The 23,806-nt window shown below is 36.3% G+C and overlaps 1 protein-coding gene across 2 annotated transcripts in view; it reads right to left on the bottom strand.

Moving 5' to 3' along the window:
* Positions 1-3,228: 3,228 nt before the first annotated feature.
* Positions 3,229-23,806, bottom strand: part of LOC149080048 (glutamate-gated chloride channel-like) — a 54,676-nt gene continuing 34,098 nt past the window's right edge. For both annotated transcript variants that reach the window (XM_089238573.1, XM_089238574.1), the window contains exons 4-9: positions 18,765-18,829; positions 18,327-18,541; positions 15,769-15,851; positions 13,982-14,122; positions 12,393-12,802; positions 3,229-3,715 (exon numbers count right to left, since the gene is read on the bottom strand). In XM_089238573.1, coding sequence (XP_089094699.1) covers positions 3,347-3,715; positions 12,393-12,802; positions 13,982-14,122; positions 15,769-15,851; positions 18,327-18,541; positions 18,765-18,829 — 1,283 coding nt within the window. In that variant the 3' untranslated portion in view covers positions 3,229-3,346. The remainder of the gene's footprint in view (positions 3,716-12,392; positions 12,803-13,981; positions 14,123-15,768; positions 15,852-18,326; positions 18,542-18,764; positions 18,830-23,806) is intronic.

The raw sequence follows: 23,806 nt of genomic DNA, 5'->3' as shown, positions 1-23,806 counted from the left end.
GAATAGGTAGGAGGCGCAGAAAATAAGTCCCACACGGGTACAGATTTTGTCTCGAGCCGCCCAGATAGCTTACGTTCTTGTTTCTGGTATTACGATCAGAGGCCTTGTCAAATTTCTCAACGTTTCTATTGTCGAGGTATAGTATGACTTAAAAGCGTGATGTCGTGAGTTTTTACTGTGTTAAATTTTGTTGTCTTAAGTAAAGTCTACGCTGCCGCTTCTTACAACCTGCCGCCCGGGTGCGCCGCACACCTTGCACCCTCACTTAAGCCGCCCCTGTCCCAATACATTATCACAGCAATGTAGTTTTAAAAAATTTTAAATTTCGCGGGTATTTTTCCTCATGTATTATTTGGTCTCTTGGAGTTCGTTATAACTGAATTCGACTTAATTTCTTTTCAGCAGAGGCAATGGATTGGCACCCCCTTTCAAAATTCATAAAAAATACCCCAGAGCAATCATTCTCTATTCGGTTTTTATAAATATATTTCCCATCAGACCACTCAGTGCTGGCTGAAGATAGCTTTGTGCTAAACTAAATGGCTATCCGTCTGTAATTGCATGAAAACGATGGCTTTTTTACAAGCTTTCATTTTTCACCCATCCACTTCTTGGATTACATTTACTACCATCACTCAAAAGAATGTCAATGAATGGTCAACAAATCTTTGTCTGTTTTCTTTATGACAGCCCTCTTTCAATGAAAAGTTTGAACACACAATTTTCTTTCTTTACCGTTATTCCATTTTGCTTAAACCTCTTCTATAGTTTGTGTCAGGGCCTACTGTCACTCCCAAGTCGTAAAACCACTGAGATTACATGAATCACTTTTTTTATTTCCTTCCTCATGTTAATGTTACTTAAATGGGGAAAAATTACGAAAAAGATATTCTATGCAGATTTTTTTAGTCAGAGTGACTAAAAAAATTTAATGTCACAAATTTCTTCGTGGTATCCGTATTCCCCCCCGTATCAGTAGCCGTGGCTCCCCTTTTGCAAGATTTTCATCCGTGTCCCCCCTGGAATATCCTAGGGCCCCCCTGGGGCCATATGGCCCCCGGTGGAGAACCACTGGTCTAGGAGGTAATCACTAAGGCAAGGAAGCCGCGGGTGACAAAAGTTCGATAATCACTTCCATAATGTGTCGAAACGCGTTAGTTTTCACGGTAGGATTCATGGTTTTCCCTTGCCATTTGCCTTTAACTTTGGTTCTATTTTGTTATTGAGGTAGTGCAGTCGGAGCATAGGAGGATACGGGGGGGGGGGAGGGGATTCAGCTGGACGTTGACTTTGGAGTCTACAAAAAAATCAAAATTCAATAATTTTTATATCAGAAGTCCTAATAGATAGTATAGTACAGGACTATATAAAAGGAAGGGATGTCTTCGAATGTCATAGAGCAATGAACAAAAGCTTGCGTTATGTTAATCTTTACAAAAACATTGCGCCACAGTCCGTTCTCTTCATGGTGAAGCGGACTTCCTTTCTACTCAAGGGAATTGGTTTTCTAGTAAATTTATAGAGTAAAAATAAAATAGATTAAAAAAGGAGAATTGTCTCCAGGTTCCAGAATCTTGTCAAGCTTCTCGTGAGACAGAGAGGCATAAACATTTCGTCAATAAATGGCACATCTCAATAATGTTCGAATCCGAAACCATACAGTTGAACCCTGTTTCAATGCTACCACCCGTTTTGAAGAATTTCGGCGCTATATCGATTTTGGTGTTATATCGAATCATTGTTCTCAATCAGTTAGTCTTTACATAAAAAATTACTCTAAGCGGTGTTGGCGCTATATCGGAGTTTGACCGAGGGGGAGTATGCAGTGGTTTGGAAAATTTGTGGGAAATAGTGGTCATGAAAACTAGAATAGAAGGGGGGGGGTGACAATTAAACGTTCAAAATTAGTTATAAATAGGCCCCGTGTCCTTTTGGATAGCAGTGATGCAGCAAAATATTGTTATCAAAAATGTTAATATCGCAATTGAATACTGTGTATTTTGCATAAAAAGTCATTATCCACGTCCTACGGAGCTTTATTCAGACCAAGAGCTTCTTGAAACCCCAGGCTGAGTCATCCGCTACCTTTTGGTAAAAGTATGACGTCAGTATTATCGCTGTAGCCAATCGCTGTTTCCTATCCTGCTATTTTTCAACGATTAGTCACATCGTTTGGCAAAACCAGTTTGTTGTTGAAAGGTAGAAACTAATGAGTCCGCCCATCTTTCTAGGCACCTTACTTAAACTCTACGTACTTGTGGAGGAAGTCACTGTCCAGAGCCATACTTAAATCAAGCGATAATGGAATGTACAAGAATATTTTTGCATAACATAAAAAGTTTTTGCATTTAATGTGTATTGTTTATTTAACCCTTTTAACGGTTTTTAAAAATTTCCTGATCCTCATTATAACTGCCACAGAAGAAATCACTGAACCTTCTACAAATTGCCACTTATTTTCAAGAAGAATATATATTTTTTCGATTGGAGCTAATAAATGTTCCCCCACAAACACAAAATAATAATAATAATAATAATAAAACAAGGAAGAGAAAAAAAAAACTGTCGTTTCTGTTGCTTATGCTGTAGGCTTAATCTTATAACTACCTTGAAGGAAAGGAAAAACATCCTTTCTCTATCCCTCTTTTATCAAACTTTGAATAAAAGCTTACTCCGCCCACTGGCAGTTGATTGACAGGAAGGGGAAGGAAAACATGTTATCAGGAGAAGAAAACTTCCATCGGTATTTGGGCTTGGGGTTGCCGATGTGAGAACGTTTTAAGAACCCGAAATAATTTGGGATTACCAAAATAAAGCGGATCAAGTTGGACGAGATATCTCTGGATTGTCGCTTAAGGAGTTAAACTTTTTTATTTGTAATTAAAATTTCAAACATTCATAAATTTTGCGTGTTTAGTAAGGATGTAGTCATTCAATAATGATGAATTTACTTTAGGGCAGGGGTTCTCAAAAAATTTTCACCCGCGGTGCCCCACTCTCGAATCAACGTTTGTACGTGGCTCACCTAAGCAGTCTAAGCAAAGAATTGCTTGGACGAATCTTTGTCACGGTCGGCGTTCCGCGGCACCCGTGACAAAGGTTGAAGGTGCACCAGGGCGCCGCGACACACAGTTTGAAAAACCCCCTGCTTTAGGGGGCATGTAGTAGAGTATATGGGCAGTTTAACACAAACCATAAAATATTGATGCATAATATAAATAATCAAGATTGATTTATAATATATATTTATTATCAAGAAAGTGGTTTTGTTTGGGAAAAATATTTTTTTTTTACACTTGAGTGAGAATTTTATTCCTTTTTTTAAACAAAAAGCACAAAAAATCGTTCATTCTCCGCCAACCAATTCCCAGTTTTCAGGATGCCGTGGCTTTATAATTGCGTATGTGAGGAAAAAGCACGATATGAACAATCCAAAAGTGATCGGGAACACCCATTTAGCTAAGCCATCGAGACTTTTTGCTCTTTGTTTCATCACCAGAATGTATTCAATGAGGTTAGGAGGTGGCCTTGAATTTACACCAGCATTTTGTCTGGTCGCTGGAGGCAGATCCACTGACGACGAAGCTTTGTCTTCCTGTAAAGTTATTTCTTCTTCTATTTCGGCAAATTTTGGTTGCTTGATTCTTTCGAGATTTTCTGTGAGAGAAGTATCTTGTTCAACACTGGAGCTTGATTTTACTATCGGTTGTAAACACTGAAAAATGAAGAGAACAAATCAGTCAAGAAAACATTGAAATGCATATAGAGATAGAAATACAGTGGAACATTTCAACAAGGCATACCCCGAGACCAAATGCAATGGAATAGTTGGGAAAATAGCACAACTGAAATTTGTTTGAAAATTTCAGTTTTGGTCAAAATCACTTGGATGCATCGGATGCAACTAGGGTCACCGATTTGGGAATTCTCATTGACGAGCGGTTTAGGTTTTCTGAACATTGTTCAGCGGTGGTCAAAAAAAGCAAATAAAATGCTCGGTTTCATTTTCAAAAAGGTCTCTTCACGTTCTCCTAAAGTGATTCGATTCTTCCGCTTTTCCGAGGCTTAATTCGTCCTCGACTGGAGTATGCTGTAAGGTTTTGGGGACCATACTTACAGAGGGACATAGACTTGGTTGAAAAGGTGCAGAGAAGAGTTACGCGAGTCCTTATTGTCACACGGGGCTTGGGTTATGAAGAGAGACTTCATTTCTTCAATATGTTTACATTGAAATGTGAAGGTAGGATATGACCGAAGTGTTCAAAATTTTCAACGGGATGGACCATGAATTATTAATACGCCGCCAATCGACTGCTTTGACAAGATATCAAGTATCAATAGATAAGACACCAGTATTGATTGGTAAGGGACAATTCTAGGTTGTGGTGTTGCAGGGAAGTTTTCTCTAATAGGGTTGTTAATGAATGGAATAGTTTACTTCCGGGAGTGGTAAATTCTAACACAACTGACACGTTTAAAAAGAAATACGATAAACAAGTTGAGGTAAATCGAGAAGTAACAATATTTAGAATAAGACAACCATAAATATATTTTATGGGATGGGCATTGTATAATGTTTTATCATGTGAATACTGTATATTGGTTTTGTTTTTTGAAATTACTTTTAATTGGGTTGCTGTATTTTAGAAATATGACATCCATATTTGTGTGTAATGGGTGTCTTTTTCTCATCCACCTCGTTGGGTATTTTGCCTGTTGTGACCTTGTATTTGTATTTGTATTAATTAATGGCTTTAATCGAATTTTAAATTTTGTTACATAAAAATCACACGTGATAAATAAATTGAGTTTTTAAAAATAATATTATAAATCTGAAATTAGTGTAACATTACCGATGCTTAAACTTCGAACACTGTTGGGCTATTTCTTTCAAGATTTAAAAAAAAGAACGCTATTTTAAACTTCTTTAAAAAGTTCTTATTTTCATTTGTTTTGTTGATTGATTTCTATATCCGAGCAAAACAATTAATGCATTGTGTCCGGTTCTTTAAAACTTTTCTAATGGATAGAACGGACACAGTACAAGTTTCCTATTGTAATAACAGACCTGTATGTATCCTCCCAAATACTTTCGTTGCACTTTTCTACCCTCCAAGAATAACGCTATGGGGTCATTGCCGGCTCAAATGCTTATTTTCGTATCCGTCAACAATCACACTTAAATTTTTGGCTTTTGCGGTGACAATATGCATGAAAAACCATCTAAGCGGGACTAATTCTCACAATCTACAAAAATTATGTGGATTCGATGCAGGGCTGAACTTAAGCAGGTGCGGAGGGTGCAGCCGCACCGGGCCGCTAAATTTTAGCAAAACGGATTAAAAATACTTTGTTTACATCGAGTTATATTTTTATTTCTTAACAATTCAATTAGCAATTAAAATTCTGTCCAAGACAGGAGACCTCGAGGTCTAGAATATTGATAAATCTCTCCCAAACCCAGGGCCTGTACCTCATAAATTCGGGCCTGAGCAAATATTATTTTTGGGGCCCCTTATACATAGTGTTCTTTGAGGCAGAGGCGTAGGGAGGGGATAGACCCGTGCCTATAATGCAAAAAGCATTTAATTTCGCCACCCTGAAAATTTGTAGGAAGGGTGACCCATTTGTCCATGCGAGAACCAGGCCATGCCCAAGCCAAGAGTGCACGCAGTTTTGCTGCTCCGGATGCTGGACAAGTACGAGCCCTGAATTCTCACTCTATGTACTTCAAACGACGTACTTTTGACGTACTGTACTTCAAACTGCCAGGAGTGGCAAAATGCATGCTTGCCATAGCTGGGTATTTATATACAGTATACAGACTTTATATTTGTAGCACCACGATGGAAGGGCTGTCAGGGCGAGACGACGAATTATCTGTCCAGAGTTTGAATTAAATACTCTTTCAGCTGCAGCAAGCATGCATTTTGCCTGTACCCACATTTTGCAACAGGGTTCCTAGCACAGGCACCGGAACCTGGGGCTGAGGCTATTTCAGCCCCCTCAAGGAATAGGAAAAATAATTTCGGAGGGTCAAAGCTATTTACGCACCGGGCCGCAAAATACTTAAGCCCGTTCCTGATTCGATGGATAAAAATGATGTCGTTTTTCAAAGATTTGGAGTTCAAGTTCAAGTTAAAACGTCGAATAATTGTAGTTATGTGCTGTATAAATGAAATATTTTAACATTAAAATGTATAGAAATGAATCGCTACTGATGTAAAACATCGTATAAATGAGAGACGTATAGCGAGGTTCTAGTGTAGTGTATCCTGTCCCACATATGTTTGCTACCAGGTAAGGTAGACGAATAAATTTACCCAAGACCAGCCCAGGATTATTAATTAATTGTCACCAAATTATTAATTAAAGCACAAAATTTGGTGCAAATAGATATTTCAGGAGCTGTTAAAGCACACATATCATATTTGTAACGACGGACTCAGAAAAGAAAATTGTCGTCACACATATAGCCTACATGTGTCGCTGATAGCAAGCTGTATTAAAATAGGGGGCTTCTTAGCATACCACAGTGTGCCAAAATATATTTCACGAAAGAAGCGTTAAATATGACTAAAATGTGAAATGAATATTTATAAGTGGCTATGATTAATAATTGGCTAGGATTTTTATGACTTAAAACTGGTAGAAAATGGTCTACGAAAGAAAATATGTCGTAAAGCAGAAAAAGACCTCAAATTTTCCTTTTGTAGTTATGTTACAATCAGGGATTGAAAAATCTCAGGCACCAGGTTGCCATGGCGACTAAAAAATTAGCATTAGCACCAGGAGCGTCTTAAGAGCATCATGGGCCCCCGGGCCAAGTGATTTTTCTGAGGCCCTACATGGCAAATTCTCAAAAAATTCAACTACTTCTCATTTTTCTGAGTCCCCTATTATCTTGAGGCCCCCGAGCCGTGCCCGGGTGGGCTCATGAGTTAAGACGGCACTGATTAGCACCTATATAGAGGGTGATTCCATAATTTCCCTTGACGCATTTTACTGGCAAACCGTTGATTCTAGAGGCATCCTTCCAATTAGAAAAAGTACCCAAATAACGTGTAGAACTCAGATACATCATTCATGCTTCAAGTGATTGTATGGTTATTAAAGTATAAAAATTAGCTTTTTATACGAACACCATGTTTTCAAAAACCCAATCAGAAAATTTTTGTCCTGTCTCTTCTTGAGGAAGAAGAAAAAAAATTTACGTTTCTAACTGCAATATTCGCTGAGATATTTTAGTTCGAAAACTAAAAAAATTGGCAAAGGAAAGCATAACTTAACCGACAACACTTCTTTCTCTCGTTTATATGCTGTTATTTCTAAACTTCTCTCCGATATTTGAATTTAAATATTATAGCGAATATTGTACTTAGAAACGAAATTTTTTGTGGACCTTAGGAAAGACGGCATATAAAAAGTTAATTTGTATATTTCAATAACTGTACAACACCTGGCAATATGAATTACTAGAGCCCAGAAGTTCAGGCAAAATATGCCATAGATTTTTTGCCTATTTTCAAACTTTTTTTAGTGAAAATGTTTTTTTTGAATTTTTCCTGCCGTAAATGCCCATTTCGACACTATTTTTGTGTTTATTCGTGAATTTTATAAGTAATATTCTGTAGAACTTAGATATTTTCATCATTGAGAACTTCAGAAGAGTTTTTTTTAATGTTCAACCCTTGGTAATAATTCTTATCAGCAATGCCCCCTTCTCACCCTCCTGGCCCCATTTTTAACGCAAATAGGCGCAAGTTCCTTAGACACAGGAAAATTGGCGTTGAAGTAACAAAGAATTTTCATCTTTTAGATGCAGTGGCAATCAACATACCGCACGAATTCGCATCAAGATATTAAGAGTTCTAGACGAAAGCAACCCATGTATAAGAAAAGCAAAGAATCGATTAGGGAAAAGTTGGTTTCTCCTCAATGCTTCACATAACATGTCTTGCTCACGTACTGCACAGAGTTGTAGATGATTATCTGACCGATAATTGTCTCAATAGTTCATGGTCATGACTCACACAGGTCGGGGAAGGAGCTGACAGCGTCCTGGACAATGTTTTGATTTTATTTTTCCTGAATCATAATGTACTGCGAACAACCATGACAAGTCTTTCTTCAAAAAAAGTATGCAAAAATCATTTCCAGAATTTGAGAAATCTTTTTTTTAGATCGATGCAAACCGATCGAATACAAAGCTCGATATATGAACATTTTGGGAAAAATATGTTCTTATTATGAAAATGCTTTTTAAATAATTCCATTGAAATAATTATAATTATTCTTCAATTTCAGTTAGCACTATTTTGTACGGCAGAAAATTACATATTAAATGTTTGATTAAACTAAACTCTGACCAAACCTTGAAGGACCACAAACACTTTTTGTTCGGCACAATAATATCAACTTAGCTATTGATGCAGTTATCATTATTGAAACAATAGATTCAATGACCGCAGTCAATTTTTTAGCTAGTATACGCACCCTTAATATCGTATCTGTTAGTTACTTTTTCCATTAATTATAAATGCCTTTTTACTACCTATTTCAGGCATTTTTAGTGCATTTTTCCATGCCTATTTTGACCATAGGTGGAGATATAACTGAGGCTGGGACATGATGATGATGATGATGATGTCAATTCATATATACGCAAATACATTTGATCAGTCAGGTTTACTTCTGACGCTGCCCCTCCCCCGTATCTCGGCCCATGATTTTGACGTTTTTAGTGCCCAAACTTCCGGGCTCTATGAATGACGTATCTGAGTTCTATATATAAACGCTATTTGGATATTTTTTCTAATTTGAAGTATGTCTCTAGGATCAACGGTTCGCCAGTAAAATGCGGCAAGGGAAGTTATTATGCAATCACTCTGCATACAAAATTTTCTATGTCTGGTTACTAAATTGAGGACAATCATGGGCGGTGATACGGGGGGAATGCCCCCCCCCCCCCAGCGTCAAAGGTGAAGTTGACTGATCTAATGTATATATGCATATATGAACTGACATCATCATCATCGTGCCCCCCCCCCCAGACTTCCAAGTCTATCTCCGCCTATGAGGACAATGCTAATTTTTGGAATAAAGCGTACCTACCAATACTGAAGGCGGTCACAATGTCTTGATGTCTTGGAAAAGTCAAAAGGAACATTATTTTTCATGTTTTGCGTTGAAAAAAATGTTTAGTGTGTAAAATTGTTTTGGCGCCCGGATTTTTTTGCGATTAATCAAACCCTGGTTAACATTTTGGTTTTATATATTAACCCTGCTTTTATTCATCAGAAAAATAAATTTTTTGTCCACGAAGATACTCAATTTTTTTTTCCTGGAGGTTTACGATTCCAAACTTTAATTTACAACACAAAAATTTCAACACATATGCCATCAAAATTTGCCTTTTTTTAAATTACCTATTTTTAAGGAAGAATAAAATTTAATTTTTGATTTTTAATGTTGTTTCTATGAACATGGCAAGTCCAGAAAACATACAGGGACATTTTTTTTCATGAATTTCTTGATAGATATTTCTAAACTGACGGATCAGAAATGGAAATAAAAGGAAAAAATTATAAAAATCACACTAAATCTGAATTTGGCCGGTAAAAGGCTAAAATTAAATGTAAAAAATATGCCTTTTATATAAATGACTGAAAAATCATGAAAAAAAGGTTTATCCTTTAAAAATAGCGAAATAGGCAAAATTATAAAAATATGCTAAGTCATGTGGAAATCCTATACCGTATAATTTTTGAAAATAATCTTCATCCTCTTGGTTTCAATAAAAAATAAAGTTCCTTTGAAAAATGAGACGTTTTCAGAAAAAAAGTCGGGATGATTCAAGTGAAAGTATGGGTACGAATCCCGTAAAATGATTGCCCCTTTAATTATACTGTGTAAAGGGTTTTGTGCTTACGGTAGTGTTATTAAAATAGAAAGATGCTAATTCTCATTAAGAAAGATAGATGGCGCCCACACCTATAGGGTTATCATATAAGAAATGATAGTGTAAAAGATAAAGGCCGCCTCCACAACTTTAAAATTCGATAATTTTATAACGGTGTTCTTCGTTCCCACCTAAAATCGCCGCCCCTAAATTTTGCTGCCCGGGGCATTTCCCCCTGCTCCCTCTAGTTCCGGCCCTGGTACTGACCAACCATATCATCAATCAGAGGCACCGACATGAAGAAAACATTGGGGGGGGGGTCGGCTGAAAGTTGCTGGTGTGGTCCCGTATATACGGGACTCAAGCGCGTACGCAGGAGAGGAGGGTGCATTGCATTGTTTTTTCAGAAATTATTGGGGGGGGGGGAAGCTCAAATGGCTTCAGCCCATAGGTTCCGGCACCTATGTCGTATGTCGTCATTAATTGATTTTCCAACTTGATATGTTTTACTAATCCTGAGACCGGAGTCCACATGATCGTTAGCCCTCCAGACCAACCATGGCACCCGCTCTGTCCCCCTAGGGGAGTCTGATATTCGTTAGTCCGATGAAATATGGTTTCTAGATGTAGTTATCGATCACTGGCTTATAATATTATACGTATTTCTCTCGGAAGGATATCCCATTCGAAACAATCTTGTAACTTTTCTTAGGAGCTACGTTGATTTGGAATCTGTGTAAAACGCGTGCCTATTTAGCGAAACAATCATGTAAAAACAGGGCATTTTTTGGAGAAGGTCAGGGATGCCGGAAGTCAAAAATGTTTGGTATTGCTCGAGTAATGAACATAATGTTCACTTGGTATGTATGAAGACCATACGTCACACATTCAACAGAAATGTCCCATTTATGGTAAATCTTCCATAGCAACATGAGCATAGTATGTCCCTGGAGAAGGTGCACAAGTTACACTGTAAAAGTTTCGCAAAATACACTGTGTGAAATTTCGCTCTAACAATGTCTGATTCAACGATACATTTCTGCAGAACTGGGATTCATAGTTTCTATAAATTAAAGGAAAAATCAGAAAATCTTATGGGACCGCCAATAAGTGGGTTTACGTGAAATTTTCACGTGTGACGAAAAAGAAAAAGAAAACAGAATAATACGAATACGTACCGACGTACCGAACAGACAAAAAACGTTTTTTTCCTCACTGTGTATTCCACAGAAAAGAAAAAAAGGAGAGCTAGAAATTATTATAGATATCGGCACAAGGGGAAGCATTAGAGGCGATGAATAGCCAACTATTGTCATTTTAACAATTTTTTGCGGCTTTAATAATGGTTTTCCGCTGCTAATTTTTTTGTTTTCACGCGTTTCTGGGTGAGAGGAATGTACATGAATTTTTTGGGATTTTTTCATAATTTTTTGGGAACGCACCTTGGGGCCATTTCCTTGTGAGTGCTGTGCGTTGTTTGGATGCTTTTTCTGATTTGAGGTGTTTTTCCGGGATTGTGGTGGTTCACCAGTGGAGTGCCGTGCGCCCTGTTACCTATGCACCCTGTATAGTAAAATACATCTAATAAATAAAAGAGCTGTTGATGGGGAAAAAAAAATCAATGATAAAAACCATATAGGCTTGCTGGAAGGACCTTACCAAGGTCCAAGAGACCAAGGGGTCTCTTGAAGCTACATAGTGCATGTAATATATGTGTGCATTTTGTGTCGCTGTTTTTATGTAATTTATGTTTGTATATTATATACTTTATTTGTATCTCGTAATTTGTTGTTTAAATAAAAAAAACTATAGGTACAGTAGTTATATATATATATATATATAACTACTGTACCTATAGTTTTATATATATATAGATAGATAGATAGAGGGATTGACGTCATTTACGGAACACTCCAGAAATAGATGTTAGAAAAGATATGCACATACAAAGGATTGGATACTGATGAATAAGTCATTGTATACATTTTGTTCGTACATAGAATATGGTGCGGGAAAATGTTGTTTCTGTCTTTTTAAGATGAAGCAAAAAAGTCCCATGATGATGATTACTTGCTTGGACCAAATAGACAAATAATGTATAAAGACGGATAAATGGAAAAACTAATATTTTTACTTGTGGGGACAAACTAAAATGTGAGAGAAAAAAATTTAAGTCGTTATATTACGTAAAAATAAATTTGAAGATTTATTTCATCTATGTAAATAAAATTACTTGTTGCTAAATGGTTCGAAGATTGAAAGGGGTTATTAGATGAAAAAAAAATTATTTGTTTCACAATTGAAAAATGAAATCAGCTGCCAAACGTGCGGAAGATACTTTTATACTGACAATTATGGAATTCGATATAATTGAAAATTCGTTGCTGATAGTGAAAAAGATCTTGAGCAGGACATAGCTCAACTCGCACCAGTTAAGTCAGGGAAAGATGGACTATTATATAAGTTTAAAAAATACGAAGATATAACTTACTATTTCATCATTTTCGGAGTACCTATGCCTATTTTCAGCATTTGTTGGAGGTAAGGCCCTTTCTTGCGTTTGAAGTTTTCTCAGTTTTCGGTATTTTCGCTCTATAAAGTTTTCAATGACGAATTCGATAAGCGAAGCGTATATGAAAAACATGCAAACACCATCCCAAAGATTCATAGCTTTCAGGTTGGATACAACTGGAAGTTTAGATCGGAAATTGTTCGTAGTTGTGCAAAAGTTAAGCATTGTTGTAACGCCAATCATCACTCTAGCAGGAACGACATTGACATCAAGCCAGAAACTTATGAATGAGCTTGATACTAGAAGCATTCCTGGCCCAAAAACAGTGCTGAAGTAGAATGCTTTATCTCGCGTAAAAACCAGAAGAACACGGAGACAGCTGAACTCACCTGGAGAAAAAAAAAACCGATATTATATCGAATAAAATTCTTGTCGTAATTTTATGAACATTTTCATCAGGGGTGGCTTAAACGACTGCAAAGGATGTATGAGTGCACCCATGCGGCAAGTTGTAAGCAGCTTCAGCTCAAACTTGAGTCAGACACAAAATTTTTAAAAATTTCAGTAGTAAAAATTCGCATATCACGGTTTTGAGCCATATCTTTATGACGAAGATGTTGAGAAAACTTTAGGGAACCAAAGGAAAAAGGATTCGGCTTCTCACTTGTACGACTCTGGAGCACCAAAACAAATTTGAATAAATTTCTTCATAAAACTCGCCTCGTTATACTTCCTCTTTACGGGCAGTGACGTTGAAGTCGGAGTGCTGTGTTGAGATAAGAATTTGTAGCACGAGTCTCTGAGCACCTCCAGAACTGGTTCAGAAATCACAATTTTCTACGTAATGAAGCTTAAAACGAGCACCCACAGGTTCGAAATACTTCCGACGCCCTTTACGGGATCAGTGTAAGTAATGATCATGCCCCCCCCTCAAGGGCAGGGCTGACAGGACTCTAACCCGGGACGATATGAATGCTGATATGAATATGGACTGGGCCGTCATTCGGTCGGCTAACCAGGGACGATTCTGGTCATTTTTTGTTTTCTCACGCTATAAATTCACTATAGAGAGGGAAGGCCAAAGGTTTCAAGGCCCATAGCGATACGGCCAGAGTTGGTGTTTGGTGAAGTAGCATAGGGGGCCCTACTGCCGGTTGTGGGGGTCATGGTAACGATAGCTTATCAATAAGATTGTAACATGAATCTCAAGTTATCTAGCGTAATCAAGAACAGCAAAATAATCCCGGAACTGAATGCAGGACAGTTACTTTAAAAGCGGGACGTATGGTCATTGGCCTTTTGTTCGGTAAACAATGGTATGTGGCTTTGTACTAAAAGAATCAGGTTTATTACAGAGTGAACTAAGATAAAGCCTTGACAGCCTCCCACCAGGGTCGTCTTTAAGGGTGGTATATGAGGCTTTGCAACCGGGAGGCAGATAAGTTTAAGCCGCCCCTGCATTTAATACAATAGTATTGTAATAATTCTATCCCAAGTTAAAATTTATGACACCCAGAAAAAAAATTAGTTTGATGTTAATTAACGATTGTCAATGTAAAAATTCTTACCTCTCCATGTATGACGCGGATCACATAATCCAGTTTCATTTTTGACTAGATAGGCGTTGTGATATTGAAAAGATGAAGCTCCATAAAGTGGCAATTCAGTTTTGGACCATGTAAGCTCTAGCTCAGGCGTCTCGTGGGCAACTAGAACACAGCACGACGAAAAACTTATTGAATATATTACCAATGTAAAGAGTTTCTCTCTGAAATATATGAAGCATTTAATGAGAGAGGGACGTTGATATGTACAGGGTGCATGGGTAACAGGGCGTATGGTAGAAAAAGTATCCAAATAGCGTGTAGTATTCAGATATGCCATGCATGTTGCAAGGGGTTGTTTAGTTATTAAAATAAAAAGTTAAACATTAAAATGTTGTTGCCGTCATTCCTGATGGCATTAAAAGAAAATTCCATGTTTCTACGTGCAACATTCGCAGAAATATTCGAATTTAAAAAACGGAGGAAAGTTGGGAAAAAACAGCGCTAAATGCGATGTTATTTGGATACTTTTTCTGATTGGAAATATGCCTCTAGGATCAACGGTTTGCCAGTAAAATATCGTACGCCCTGTTGCCTATACACCCTGTATGTAAATCAGATTTTTTTAACGTAAGAGTGGCAGTCAAAGTTGAATTGTCTACAAGAATGAACTGTTCAGCTTTAAATCCTGAACTTTCGCAGCTACGAGTATGTGTCAAAAACGGAATGATGATCACCAAATCTTATATACGTACGCTGATTCAAGTACGAAATACGATCAGTAAAAGTCCGATGTACCGAGTACGGTTTATTAGCGATGTTATTAAAGATATCAAAACGCCAAAACGGCCGGGACTACACTATAACAGTTTTAGAAAGTTCTTTTATAAAACTTGGAATACAACCAAATTGGCGTATCGGTTACAATCGAGCGAATGTAACCAATAGTCTTATTGATTGTTTCAAGTTTTGTAAAATAACTTTTATAAAACTTTTAGTGTAATCCCGGTTTTAGGATGACACTTATCATCACACATGCTCCTCGTAAACATTAGTCTGAGCTACTTTTAACAAAGAATGTATACGGAAATATTCAGTGACGTCGGAGCCGGGGATGTTGTGGGTGCTTGAACACCCATGGTAATTTATAGCATGGGTCTGAGCACCCATTGAATTGATTTAGAAATCAAAGTTTTTCACGTAAAGATTAAGACGAGTACCCACAAGTTCCAAACACTTCCGACACCCCAGGAAATATTAAATTTTTATCTTCTCTTTCCTTTTTTAGGTTTTTCCACTATACACACGGGATATGTGACGATGTTACTGCATTTCGCTTTTGTCTCTCCCAGAAACCACGGTCACTGAAAGGGATTATTTGATCCAAACTTACAGTATAATGTTGTCTTTAAAATGACTGAACAAATGGTACTAAAAAACTTTCAGGCTCTCGGAAAAATGTTAATGAATCCATACAGCCATGGAAGTGAGCAGCGATATAACAACTTATCAAAACGATTTAGCTTTTAAGTTGTTATAATACGAAATTCCATGCAAAACATCTGAGAGAATTACCAAAAATCTCAATTTCACAAATGGAGTTCTGTTCATTCGCCGACGAAATGATCTAAAAGACGTTTAAATGCACATAAAGCAGCAATTTCAAACAATTTATAACCTGAAAGAGTAAAAAATTGACATTCGCTTACGCAGGTAAGTCCATTATAACGACAATTTTCTCCGTGATTGGAGCTCTCGTTATAACGTAATTTTATTGTATCAGATTTGAGTTTTTTGAAAAATTCACTTACCGCTTTCAAAAGCAAAAGGACACTTGGGATTATCAAAAGGAAAAATTTTCAGGTTTCCCTGGCAGTTAATAATCATACTGCGTCTATAAAAAGAAATTGAGAGAGAATCAAATGATCAATAGCCAATCAAGTTATCGCTATTATAAAAAAGTCAGGTGATTACAATTTTGATTCGATGGCGGCTCGCACTGAAACATATTAATAATTGTACTATACATTTTACTTTTTTGTCTATCGGATGATATAGTATTGGCGAACGGCGTACATATCAGTGAAATCTCCAGAGCAAGAGGAAAAGAACGTGTTTGACGAAGATGAATAGTTTGGAGTTGATCTAAGAAAAAAAAAGGTATGGTTTGTGTCTACATGAAGGACGTGATGACTCTGATAGTTGCATATATCATCAAAAGTTTCCTTTTTAAGCAATGTACTTAAAAGTCTGAATCTGTCTTGTCTTGCCCTTGACATTTCACTGTATAGTGTTATTTAATTCTTCGATAACACAGCAGCTGTATGCAGTCATAGTGTCTGTTACTTGAAACGTGACCTGAACATTGATATTTGTAATCATTGCATTTCTTTAAAACTGTCCGTTATGCGATACAAAAGCGTGACAAATGTAACATGGAGAGCTTTCTAGGTCCATATATATTTTCTACATATTTATTTTCTTGTGTATTGCATGCGTGCAATGAATCGATGTATTTTAACTGATTAAAATCAAATTATTACGATGTCAAATAAAATATGTATTAATGATTGACCTTGTATGAATTGACGGCTTTAAAGATAACCCTACCTTCTTGCAACGAATGACTTAAATATTTTATTTTGAAAAGAGGTTGAAATCGAATATTCATGATGAATGACATAGAAAGAAATCCGAAAAAATTTCGTGATACATAATAAGTTTGAGAATTCTGCGTTTCCAGTTCAACGATGTTTCTTACATAAATAGTATACAGTACATTCTTAGAACTGTACTGTGTATTGTGTAGCGTTATTAGAGTCGAAAACTCAAAAATAAGGATGCACGCTTGTACATCCTTAGTAATGACTCGTTCATCTCGGTTCAGAACAGATAGTGCCACTATACTTGAAAAATCTAATAGTTTCCCAATCAAAACAGAGAACTGACATTACTATGTTTTTCAATTAAAATATTCAATATTCAATTATTCAATTAACTTTTTTCCGCCCAATGTTCCCAATTGAAAACATCAGTTTTATTATTTTTCGCACACGAAAGTACTCGATTTTTTCCCCTGAAGGTGTGATATTCCAAACTTAATTTACAAAACAAAAATTTTATTCATTTCAGCATTTTTATGCGATAAATTTAATTTTTTTAATTCACCCATTTTTAAGGAAGAATAAAATTTATTTTTTTTCTTTTTAATTTTAATGTTGTTTCTATGGACATGGGCAAGCAAAGGAAACATACTAGAAATTTTTTTTGATGGATTGTTTGGCTGATATCTCTAAAGGATCAAACGGGAAATAAAAGGGAGAAATTAAGAAAACCAATCCAAATCTTAATTCGGTGGTAAAAGGTTAATTTTCGTGATTAAAATACACGCATAAATATATAAATTAAATCACGTAAGGAGCTTTTAGTCTTCAGCTGAAATATTGGCGCTTTCTGTTACTTCTAAAAATTGATACTGATGATGTGATCGAAAACGATGAAAAACGGTTTATCGGTTTAATAACTTTAATGAATATGCTGTATGATATAGAATATTATTTAAAGAATATTTTTTAAGCCTTCACAAATCATTTACCGGTTGAAACAACCATTTTCCAATAAAATAAAGATCAAGTTCAATGGCAGGGCACAGTAATTCCCTACGGCCTTTTTGTTCGATTTTCGGTAATGTCACATCCAAGATCATGTGATGCGCAATACTTACCGCTGTGAATTGAAGAAATCCATTCGAAAGTAATCATTGGTAGCACCAAAGGAATTTATTTATCTACTAATATTATTTATCTACTTTATTTTTTAATAAATATATGCCATTGCGTGTGATTGAAAATGAATTACGAGAACTTTCGAAGAGAGGGACATTTTTTTAAAGAAATAGACAAAAAGGTAATTGGTAAAAAAAAAAAATAAAAATAAATAAATAAATAAATATATATATATATATGCGATAACAGTTTCGAAATTGAGAAAACTTTATGTTAAAACCTTTTTCTTTAGTCAATTGTTTCTGTTATGCACAGATTTCAATATCGGTAAACTTTATGGGAGATTTTTTTAACGTCAAAACATTAGGATAAATACTTTATTCTTAGGCATCTTTATCCATAATTTGCGATCATTTTGTCCCCATACGAACATTTATGTCACGAGGGCTAATTAGAAATGCACATTTTGGGGGGGGGGGAAGAGCATACCCACTGGGGGGCTAATTATGAAATTCTAAACAGAAGTGACCATTTTTTGAGACTTTCCGTGGAAGAGATTGGAAGTTATATAAGTGTAGTTTTTTATCTTACAGAGAAAGCTTTAAAATTTCAAAGCGTTGTACAAGATGCAATGTAAAACTCACTTAGTGATATGCGAAACGGTGCCATCACTGAACACTTTGAGTGACATATCAACAAGAGCTTGTTTAAGTTCACCATGATTGATGAAATAAATATCTGGTACCCACAATGCATCTGCGTGATGAAGAGCTTTCAGATATGGATACCGGCCTCCATCATCGAACACCAATCTCGGATCATTCCAAGTTAACGTTAACAAAAACTCTATTTCGTAATGCTAAAAGAAAATTCGGAAAAGTTCATATTTAAACGCGATGTCAAAGTAAATATTTGTAAATACTGTATTTATTGCAACAGTTCCACTCCTAAAACATCAAAAAGATAATTTTAAGGACTAATAAACATTCAAACTTCAATCAATTAGCAGCAAGTAAGTGATTATCATGCTACTGAAAGACAAAGATCATGCGAGTTAGACTTATTAAACCTAGAATACATACCAAACTAGATTCATCAGGAGAAGCTACCGAAAAAAGTTGAATCGCCGCGGTTATCAACGTGTGATCTGTAATAATATCAACGAATATTTATTAAATTATGCCTTAATATAATAAATATTCACTAATTAGGGAGAATTAATAAATGACAATAAATAAATTCGTTCAAAAAAAATATTTGAATCGTTTAATACAAAAAGGGCATAAGTTTATTTCTCACAAAATCTACTTTCCGACATTTCCCACTTCAGTACATATTTTTACGTGTCATATGTGAAAAGAACATCATTTGATGGTGTTTGGTAAAAGATATCCATGGCTAAAATTTCAAAATTTATGCTGAAAATGCTAGTCTTGAACAGTTTTTTGCTGTTTTCTGAAAACTAGTTTTTGTGACTAATGCTTTTTTTTGCATGAAGCGATTCATTTATGTTCCAATTTTATGATGTACTTGAGAAGTCTTCCGCTCACAAAATATTTTATCTGATAAGACTATTGAAAAATAATTAAGACTTTCTAATTTTGATAATAGCAGCTTGGACGGCGCTTTGGTCATGCGACATGTGCGGCCGCACGGTTCTCGCCAAATCCGAGCTGAAAGGGCAAAAAAAACCTTTGTCGACCAAAAAATAAAAAATAAAATCAACCAGGGAAGCCAAAAATAGGCCCCGCACAGGTAGATATTTTCTCTCGAGCCGCTCCTGATAGCAGTAACATCAAGGAATGTTTTTCCAATGCAAGTGATGTCGTATCCCATAAGTCAAATTTTGAGACGTTTCACCATTTTCTTTCCTAACAAGTGGAAATATTTTGGGCGAAACATCCGAAACATGAAAATATATTTCTAAATGAGAGAGGGGACCGAAGTGAGAGAACACGAGCTTGAAAATATCGTCACTTGTTATTTTTCTCCACCAGAAATATTATACAGTATTTTGAAAGTCTTGTTTTGAACATACGAGAATTTCCGGTGTGAGAGAGAACATCTTCCCTCGGGCCAAGACACAAGTTCCCAACCAATTTTCTTGATTTGTTGAAATATGTATTCGTTTTCTTTACACCGCACAACGTTTTCCAATCTAAATCGACGGTCATTCGAACCTTGTTGTGTTTCATCATTTGTAGAAGGTTCACCACGAAAGATCGTTAGCGGTACCTTTCGCGAGCTCTACTATCGCAATTATCTCGTTCTTCGCGTCGTCGATGTCAAAACGATGATTTTGAACATTACAAAACGGAGTTCAAGGTAGTCCGTAAAACAACTTTCTTAGTGGTGAGCTGACGCATGAATTATTTAGAGTCGTTCCATTTCATTCATCTTTCGATAAGCCGATGAACACTAGAACGTTATCGAAAACGATACGAGTAGCCGAAAGCAACGACCACCCACCACAGTTGATTGAAATCAAATAGCGCGAAGATGAATGAAATCCTCTCCGATCATTGACTGAAAAGTGATGACCACAGCTGTTTTCCCTCTTCACTTTTATCCACTAAATTCGTGGACCGGTCGAGGATCGCATTATATACCCCGAACAAGAAATTTAACGAGCGTAACAAGGCAATTTTATGCGTCTGTAATCACCAGTTTTCTGCAGTTTCAATGTACTGGGTAATTTCATCGCTATTTCATGGTTGGGAAATTGATCCTTAAACAAACTCGAGCACATCGTTCATCGCTTGTTATTGGTGGTTGACGTTTTTCCGCCGAGAGAACGTTTAACCTGCCTCTTAAAAGCACACGTTGCGTTTTTTGAAGAAGAAACCCGAACAATTGAAAACATTTGACCTTTTATATTGATGTATTATTTTTGTTGACATTGAAAAAAAAGCTCATTGCCTGAGCATGTAGCTTTTACCCAACTATCAATATCATATTAAAATATTAATACTTCTGAGAGAGAGAGAGAGAAATGGGATTTTTTTTTAAAACACAGATTAAACTTCATTTGAGCGATGCTTTTCAAAAACGAAAGTGAATATTAACCATTAAATGCTCAATATTTTTTTCAGTTTTCACAGTTAATGACACGTATTGAGGATTAGACCGGAAAAATCATTAAAAAAATCTATTTTGAATTGTACTGCTTATACAGGGCCTTATTGAAGGCGTGAAAAATCTGAAAAAAATAGCACATAAAATAAATATATTGAAGTTATAGTCGAGTATACAACATACGGTTGTGTAATCCTTGAAATTTGGCTCCTCACGTCTATGTATTTTTACCTCTATTATAGCATACATACGCTGTGAATACAACAAACCAAAAGAATGGTCTTTTGTAAGAAAATAATTCGGATATAACATACTGCAAAAAAAACCCTAGAAAAATGTAGTCAAATAGAGACTTTTTTGTGCAACATTCATTATATGCATCTTGACATTTTCTCGCGAAAGGCCTACTTTTTTAAATGAACGGGAAATTACATTGTCGAAATAGTTACATTTCTGATCAACAAATGGCACTTACATTTTTTTTTCAAATTTAGCGCCACCTGTCAGTGATAAATGTAACTATTTTGACAATAAAATTTTTTACATTTATTAAAAAATGCTGTCTTTCTGTACAAACTGCATCGTCTATGCTTCCCGAATTATTGAATATTTACTTGTTTTTGTTAGTTTGTGATCAGTTTATGGATGGTGGTGATAAAAGAACAATTGTTGTAAATCAACTCGAAAAGCTATGCTAATTCGAGTGTATTATTGATTGATGACGTGTATATAAAATTTATAAATATCAGTGAGGTTTTTTTTCCCCTGAATAATTTGTGTACAATACTATCAACTCTAAAGGAAAACTATTGGCATAAACTCAAAAAAATCATTAAGATTTCCAAAAAATGTTTATATGTTGTTGCATATCTTGTGTTTTCTAATAAATTTTCAAAACATTTCACATATCAATCGAAGCTATATTCATGCAATATTACTTTTCAATTATGTGCTGGATAAGCTTATTTTATCGACGAAAATCTCAATAATGAATTTTTATGCATACATGCTATTGCTATGTAAGCTAATTTGAAGACCTTGCTTATAACATACACGCCGGTTATATACAGGGTGGGCAAAAAGTCAGTAGAAACTTTAAAGATGAATAAAAACAGGAGAAATAACCGAAATAAAAAACGATTTGCATGGTTAGCATCGCTAAGGTCACGGAAATTTTTTTAAGAGAGTAAAAAAACCCTCAAAAAACAGAAAATAGGTGGTACGAGTGGTGAAAATATGCAAAAGAGACTGTTATAAGAACTTTCGCGCTCCTAATCCACAATCAGTTCACTGTTGTAAACCGTGTGTGCAAACAAGGATGTTGAGTGCGGAGGATAAAGCTTTGTTGGTGAAGTTGTTTTACGTGAACCAGGAATCAGCGACCATTGCCTTGGGTAAATTCCGAGTTCAGAAGGATGTGAGGACTGGAAAAGGGCGTTTAACAGCGAAAGGCCTGATAAAGCTTGTTCAGCGGTTGTGGAAATTGGAACGCTGGAGGATCGTGTAAGAGCCGGCGACCATGTTTAAGGAAGGCACGTTCACCACGTATCGCAGCCGAAATGGAAGCGTTAGTGTCCGAATCAGCTGCAGGGACCAGCAGTGCTCGTGGAGCTGCCAGACGCTTGGGCTTACCACCATCCTCGATACGCAATATTCTTCATGGAATCCTTGATCTGTACCCATACAGATTGCAGTCGTGCCATGAACTTTTACCAGCGGATACCGTACAGAGGGAAGCATTTGCGAGGTTGGCTTTCTCCAAAATCGAACAGAATCCCACCTCGGTCTTTAACATCTTGTGGATAGGTGAAGCTCATTTTTCGCTTCATGGCGACGTTAACACCCATAACTGTCGCATCTGGGCGACGTCTAAGCCACGTAAGTACACTTTAACCTCTCTGTCTCGAAATAATTTTCGAAAAACTCTCTATGTCGAAGGTCAAGCCTAATGATAAGATAGTAAATGATGATAGTAAAAAGAAAACATGGAAATTCCTTTTCGCTTTCCCGTAAATTTGGACTTTTTCCGGAAGTGAAAAAAATTGATTAAAAAGGATTATTCGTTTTTCAGCCCATTGTGTTGATGGATCCATAGGCGGAGATTGGGGGGGGGGCCCACGATGATGATGATGATGTCAATTCATATATACATATATACATTAGATCAGTCGACTGCACCTTTGACTCTCAGGGGGCTCTGCTCCCCCCACGTCCCCCCCCGTATTCCGCCCATGGATGGATCTTGTCAATCAGACATAGGCGATTACTGTGATTGACAGGGGGTGAATGCCTTGCTCAACATGGCGAAAGCATGCGTTGCTTCAAGAAACCTGCGTGTTTGGAACCAGTCATCACAGTGATGAAGGATCAGATCTGGTGGTTCACTCGAATTTCAACGATTCTGAGAACAATGTTGAAAATGAAATTTCAAAACATTGGGGCATTACTAAAAAGTACTTGAAGCTAGAAATTTCATTTTCTGATTTTGTGGAAATACAGAGTTCATTACAAACTTACAGCACCCCTTGACTGATACCGAAATTATTGCTGAATATGGCCGACTAAGGTGATGAAAATACAGTAGAACATTCTCCAGAGGAATAATTAGAAAAAAGTTGCAGTAAAAAATGCGGAACACATGCTGTAAGAACACCGTTATTTTCTGGACCAAACTGAGAAGATAGGGCCCGAAATATTTGCAGTTCTCTTACTAGTATAGATGAAATTGTGGAGGCTCAAAGAGCAAAAAATATGCATTAATTTAAGCTTATGAATAAATAATGAATGTAGATGAAATTGAACTGAACAAAAAAAATATTGAAAATATTTTAGAGTATTTGCATACTCTGTGATTGAACATTTATTGTGTACCCAATAATTTCAATAGCGTGTAGTAAAATATAGTACGGTATTTTTTAGTTTTCATCAATAGATTTTTTGGCGAGTTTTTTCTTTCTTACTAAAAAAAAAACTCAATTTCTCGAAAACGCTCTATCTCGAAATTTTCTTCCGTCCCGTCAGTTTCGAGATAGAGAGGTTTGACTGTATT

Source organism: Pholcus phalangioides, unplaced genomic scaffold, assembly GCF_987345545.1.
Source record: "Pholcus phalangioides strain wild (caught in Gottingen) unplaced genomic scaffold, Ppha-v1.0 ptg000011l_1, whole genome shotgun sequence".
In the NCBI taxonomy this organism is placed as follows: Eukaryota; Metazoa; Arthropoda; class Arachnida; order Araneae; family Pholcidae; genus Pholcus; species Pholcus phalangioides.
This window is presented reverse-complemented; position numbering and strand designations above follow the sequence as displayed.